At 53.4% G+C, this 6,382-nt stretch overlaps 1 protein-coding gene across 1 annotated transcript; it reads right to left on the bottom strand.

Annotated features, from left to right (window-relative positions):
• Positions 1-1,493: 1,493 nt before the first annotated feature.
• On the bottom strand, positions 1,494-3,066 carry LOC125450468 (telethonin-like). The gene is made up of 2 exons (XM_048526471.2): positions 2,827-3,066; positions 1,494-1,913 (listed from the first exon to the last, which is right to left on the bottom strand). The coding sequence occupies exons 1-2, from the start codon at positions 2,943-2,945 to the stop codon at positions 1,508-1,510; spliced, it is 525 nt and encodes a 174-aa protein (XP_048382428.1). The 5' UTR covers positions 2,946-3,066; the 3' UTR covers positions 1,494-1,507.
• Between the last annotated feature and the right edge of the window lie 3,316 nt (positions 3,067-6,382).

Here is a 6,382-nt window from a genome sequence, read left to right as displayed (position 1 = left end):
CTGTTTTCATGCTGTATGATTCTAATTCACTGAAGGATTCCAAGCATCCAACCTGCTCTCGTGACCAATTTATTTTGTACAGCTAATCCAGATTCTGGTGAATGCTATTCACAGGATATTGATCGTGGAGATTCAGTGACAGTAATGCCATTGAGTTTCAAGGGACCACGGCTAGGCTTTCTTTTTCTCTTATTGGACATGATTGATGCTTGGCACTTGTCAGCCCAAACTGAACATTGTCCAGGTCTTACCACATTTGAACATGGACCACTTCAGTATCTGTGCAGTGGTGAATGGTTCTGAACCTTATGCAATTATCAGTGAACATCCCCCTAATTTTCATTGATTCCAGTTTTGCCAGGGCTCCTTGATGCCACTCTTGATCAAATGCAGCCTTGATGTCAAAGGCTGTCGCTTTCACCTCACCCTCCGGAATTCAGCTCTACTGCCCATGTGTGAACCAAGGCTGGAATGAGGTCGGGAGCTGAGTGGCCCTGGCGGAACCCAAACTGGGCGTCACTGAGCAGGTTATTGCTGAGCAGGTGCTGCTCGATAGCGCTGTTACTGACACCTTCCATCACGTTACTGATAACTGAGAGGAGACTGATGGGGCGGTAATTGGCTGGTTTGGATTTTTCCTGCTTTTTGTGTACTGGACATACCTGGGCAATATTCCACATTATTGGGTAGATGCTACTGTTGTAACTTTGCAGGGTCTGGTGCACAAGCCTTTAGTACAATTGCCAGAATGTTGTCAGGGCCCATAGCCTTTACAATGTCCAGTGCCACCCATTCCTGAGTCACACTTACAGACAACATTCTCCCTCTGACAGTGAAATATTTGGTGCTTGAAGAGAGAAGATTTCCTGGGAGAGAGTGGGAGGAATGTGAGTTGGGATAGTTGGCCGGGGTGGTATGGGTTGAGGGGAGATGATTATTGTTTAGTTGTGGGCAGTGTTGTTTGGGTGCAAAGGTATTCTGGGGGAGGGCAGTGGGTGGAATAGCCTGTATTTTGTCATCCCAATCCCACTCTTCCTGCCGTCCTTCCCCACCTTCACAGCTTCCATTTCCCACAATCCTACTCCCCTCAATTTTGCTCCACTATTGGTCAGTGCATTATCTATTGTTCAGTCTCCAGACCTTCCACCTTACAGCTTCTAAGGAGTTTCGGGAAACCTGCCTGTACCTCTGACCAACTATACAATTACATTGTTTGGGGGCCGGTATACAAGCAGCCTGGGTCAGTTACACAAACATCATGTTTATTAAAAATAAAATGAAATTTTCTAGTGAATATTTACAAAAATAGGTCACAAGCATCTATTTCAATAGAATCGTATCACTTCAATGCCTCAACACATTTTACATCAACTCAGTCCCTGTAACAACCCAACAATTCCAGCCCCTGACATTGTCCAATACATTCAATCTCTGCCCCCACACCCCCCCACAAAACCCACACACCGCCCACCCCAACCACCCCCCCCCCCCAGGCTCCCCGCTGCCCTCAGCCTCTTTGAGCCTCCTGGGACATGGATCTCGACAGGGATCTTCGGACCATGTCGGGTTTCTTGCCATCCAGTCTGACAGGCTGCATGACCGGAGGAAGTTCTTTGGTGATGTCCGAGACCTCTCTCTTGTCCTTACAGCTCCCACTCAGAGCACACTCGAACTCCATGACTTCCCTCAGCTCTGGGGGAGTCATTGCCCGTTCCATTTTGGTGCTGATCTGAGCCGGTGTGAAGATCGCCAACGGCAGCACGTTACGGTAAGGCAGGTGATACTCAGTCAGCTCCTCTCCCAGGCGGCCCATCCTCATCAGGTTGGTCGGGGTTCGCTGCACCAAATAGGTCACCTGGGATCTCCCGTCATAACTCTCCTTCTGGGCACGATTCACCTCACTCACAGTGCACCTGCCGGGGAAGGAACACACACATTCACCACTCCCAGATTTCTCTGCAGACACACCCGCACCCATCAATATTCTCCTCAGTAACCGGAAACTTGGTCTGGCTCTCTCACTCTATTTCTCTACACTTCTCACAAATCCTCTCGCTGTGTCTGCTCCCTCGCTTTGACTTTTTCTCTCTGTCTCTTTCTCAGTGTCTCTCTCTATCTTCCTTTGTGTCTGACTGTTGCTCGCTGTGACTCTCTCTCTGTTTGTCTCTGTGCCATACCTCTCTGTCTCTCTCTCTCTCTCTTTCTTTGTTTTCCTCTCTCTCTCTCTCTCTCTCGTTCTCTCCCTCCTTCTGTTCCCCTCTCTCTGTCCCGCAAACCACCGTGTTCTGTATCTCCCTCCCTCACTCTGTCTGTTACTGACCCACCCTGGCTTTTCTCTCTGCCTCGCTGTCTCCATCTCGCCCGTCTTCCTCTCTCCAGCCATCTGTCTCTGTTGCTGTCCCTCTGTCTGTGTCTCTCAGAGCCCCTTTCCCGTTCTCTCTTTCATTGTCACAATGAAATCCTTTCTCCTTTTGTCTGCCTCCCCTTGTGTTTGCTGCCCCTCTCTCCCTCTGCCCATCTCTCGGTACTCAATCCCTCTCTGTCTTTTTATTTTTATCTCTGTCTCTCTCCCTTTCTCACTGTACTCACTCTCTATCTCTCACTCCTGCTGTTCTAACTCCCTCTCTGTTCTTTTTTCCTCTCTCTGTCTGTCTGTCTCTCTCTCTCTTTGTGTGTGTATGTGTGTGTGTGTGTGTGTGTGTGTGTGTGTGTGTGTGTATCTGTCTGTCCTTCTCTCGGTGTTTGGCCCAGTCTCTGAATTTGCAGCAAACGCTGTCGCTCGGCAATGTGTCCGGGCGGAATGGCGCAGTTTCGGCGTAGACTCACCGGTGCTCAGATCGAGTTCTCATGATCTGATCCTCCCATTGAGCGGAGTAAAACTCCCTGCTCTGGTTGTCAGCCTCATTCAGGAAGGAGTCTAAAACTGCAAACGGTGTGAGCTCCATTCCAGCCGGAGCCTGTTGGCAGGGACTGAGAGCCGCTCTCTGTGTCTCTGTCTCTGTGTGTGTGTGTGCCGGGGGTGGCTGCGGCGGGGGGTTACAGCTCCCGGTTTATATCGGCCCCGGGTGGGGGCTATTTTCAGGCTCTGGTATCATCATCGAAATGGGTGACGTGCGCTGCCGGATTCCCGGGGATTTGCACCATCAGCTCCCGCCGCAATTCCCAGAAACTCGATTCAGTTCCCGAACCGATCATGGAGAAGCTGGGGAGAGTACAGCAGAAGACGCCGGCCGAACAGCCTCCACCCGCAGCCGGTCCCCGGCGGAGCCCCCGCGAGTCAGATCCTAGCCAAATCCAGAAACTTCAACCGGGACACGAGTAACCCCCACCCCATATACACACTAAACCCCATCCCCCCACACATACCACCCTGGGAGGGAGTGGGCACTGTCGGAGGGTCAGTGGTGAGGGAGCAGGCACTGTCGGAGGGTCAGTGCTGAGGGAGTGGGCACTGTTGGAGGGTCAGCGCTGAGGGAGTGGACAATGTCGGAGGGTCATTGCTGAGGGAGTGGACACTGTCGGAGGGTCAGTGCTGAGGGAGTGGACACTGTCGGAGGGTCAGTGCTGAGGGAGTGGGCACTGTCGGAGGGTCAGCGCTGAGGGAGTGGGCACTGTCGGAGGGTCAGTGCTGGGGGAGTGGGTACTGTCGGAGGGTCAGTACTCAGGGAGTGCTGCACTGTCGGAGGGTCAGTGCTGAGGGAGTGGGTACTGTCGGAGGGTCAGTGCTGAGGGAGTTGGCACTGTCGGAGGGTCAGTGCTGAGGGAGTGGGCACTGTCGGAGGGTCAGTGCTGAGGGAGTGGACACTGTTGGATGGCCATTGCTGAGGGAATGGGCACTGTTGGACGATCAGTGCTGAGGAAGTGGGCACTGTCAGAATGTCAGTGCTGAGGGAATGGGCACTGTCGGAGGGCCAGGGCTTAGGGAGCGCCGCACTGTTGGAGGGTCAGTACTCCGGGAGATCCGCACTCTCGGAGGGTCAGTGCTGAAGGAGTGGGTACTGTCGGAGGGTCAGTGTTCAGGGAGTTGGCACCATTGGAGGGTCAGAGCTCAGGGAGTGGGCACTGTTGGAGGATCAGTGCTGAGGGACTTGACACTGTAGGAGGGTCAGTGCTGAGGGAGCGCTGCACTGTCGGAGGGTCAGTACTGAGGGAGTGGGCACTCTCGGAGGGTCAGTGCTGAGGGAGCGGGCACTGTCGGAGGGTCAGTGCTCAGGGAGTTGGCACTGTCGGAGGGTCAGTGCTGAGGGAGATGGCACTGTTGGAGGGTCAGTGCCGAGGGGATGCCGCACTGTTGGAGGGTCAGTACTCAGGGAGAGACGCACTGTCGGAGGGTCAGAGCAGATGGAGTGGGTACTGTCGGAGGATCAGTACTCACGGAGAGCTGCACTGTCGGAGGGTCAGTGCTGAGGGAGTGGGTACTGTCGGAGTGTCAGTGCTGAGGGAGTGGGCACTGCCGGAGGGTCTGTGCTTAGAGAGCGACGCACTGTCGGAGGGTCAGTGTTGAGGGAGCGCCGCACTGTCGGAGGGTCAGTACTGAGGGAGTGGGCACTGTCGGAGGGTCAGTGCTGAGGGAGTTGGCACTGTCGGAGGGTCAGTGCTGAGGGAGTGGGCACTGTTGGAGGGTCAGTGTTGAGGGAATGCCGCTCTGTTGGAGGGTCAGCACTGAGGGAGCGCTGCAATGTTGGAGGGTCAGTGCTGAGGGAGTGGGTACTGTCGGAGGGTCTGTGTTGAGGGAGCGCCGCACTGTCAGAGGGTCAATATTGAGGGAGTGGGCACTGTCGGAGGGTCAGTGGTGAGGGAGTGCCACACTGTCGGAGGGTACGTGCCCATGGAGCGCCGCACTGTCAGAGGGTCAGTCCCGAGGGAATGCCGCACTGTCGGAGGGTCTGTGGCAAGGGAGTGCCGCACTGTCAGAGGGTCAGTGCGGAGGGAGTGGGTACTGCTGGAGGGTCAGTACAGAGGGAGTGCCGCACAGTCGAAGGGTCAGTGATGAGGGAGCGCTGCACTGTCGGAGGGTCAGTCCAGAGAGGGTGGGCACTCTCAGAGGGTCAGTGCTGAGGGAGCTGGCACTGTCGGAGGGTCAGTGCTGAGGGAGCACCACACTGTCAGAGGGTCAGCGCTGAGGGAGCGCCGACTGTTGGAGGGTCAATGCTGAGGGAGCGGGAAATGTTGGAGGGTCAGTGCTGAGGGAGATGGCACTGTCGGAGGGTCAGGGCTGAGGGTGTGCCGCACTGTCGGAGGGTAGGTGCCCAGTGAGCGCCGCACTGTCGGAAGGTCAGTACTGAGGGAGTGGGCACTGTCGGAGGGTAGGTGCCCAGTGAGCGCCGCACTGTCGGAGGGTCAGTGCCGAGGGAATGCCGCACTGTCAGAGGGTCAGTTCCGAGGGAGCGCCGCACTGTCGGACGGTCAGTGCGGACGGAGTGGGCACTGTCGGAGGGTCAGTGCTGAGGGAGTGCCACACTGTTGGAGGGTCAGTGTTGAGGGAGTACCACACTGTTGGAGGGTCAGTGTTGAGGGAGCGCCGCTTTGTCAGAGGGTCAGTGCTGACGGAGTCGTACATTCTGAAACGGTTAGAGTTATTTTTTTTTCTCTCAGTAGATTCTTGAAACTCTCTTCCTGAAAAGGAAGCACGGTCTTTGAGCATTTTAAAGGTGAAAGTCAATTGATTCTTGCTGAGCAAGTGCTTAAAGTTTCTCAGAATGAAGTGGGATTGTTGGTTACAATCACATCGTCAATGGTGTCATTGAGTGATAGAACAGGCTTGAGGGGCTGAATGATCTTCTCTTGTTCCTACTTTCTTTTTGTCTGTATTTATCTCAGCAGTCATTGGCATTTATTGCATAGGAAGAGGCCATTTGAACTATCATGACCATAGCAGCCCAATCCCAGTTTGCAGACTGTGGCCTGTATTCTTGTAGGTTTCAGCATTCTAAGTTCATGCTGTTCAAGCTCACCTTCTGGGTGGAAAAGTTTCCCTCCATTATTTTTCTATACTTCCTTCTTGATCCCTGTATTATCCTGGTAAGTCCAAGATACAGCTTCAACAAAAGTATATTCCTCTTTTGGTCTACACTTCCTGTCTCAGTTCTAACCCGATAACACTTGGTGCTTTCACTGGGATCAGAAACTTGCTTGTTCCAACGTACCAACTTCAAAGGCAGTGTCCAATTTCTCACATAGACAGAGAAATAATCAGTCATCAACAATCTTGCAGGAATTTCTCACATAGACAGAAATAATCAGTCATCAACAATCTTGCAGGAATTTCTCACATAGACAGAAATAATCAGTCATCAACAATCTTGCAGGAATTTCTCACATAGACAGAAATAATCAGTCATCAACAATCTTGCAGGAATTTCTCACCTCCCAGAACATCAAT

This window comes from Stegostoma tigrinum, chromosome 31 (genome assembly GCF_030684315.1).
Source record: "Stegostoma tigrinum isolate sSteTig4 chromosome 31, sSteTig4.hap1, whole genome shotgun sequence".
NCBI lineage: Eukaryota > Metazoa > Chordata > Chondrichthyes > Orectolobiformes > Stegostomatidae > Stegostoma > Stegostoma tigrinum.
The sequence above is the reverse complement of the archived record's forward strand: the minus strand, read 5'-3'. Positions and strand labels throughout refer to the sequence as shown.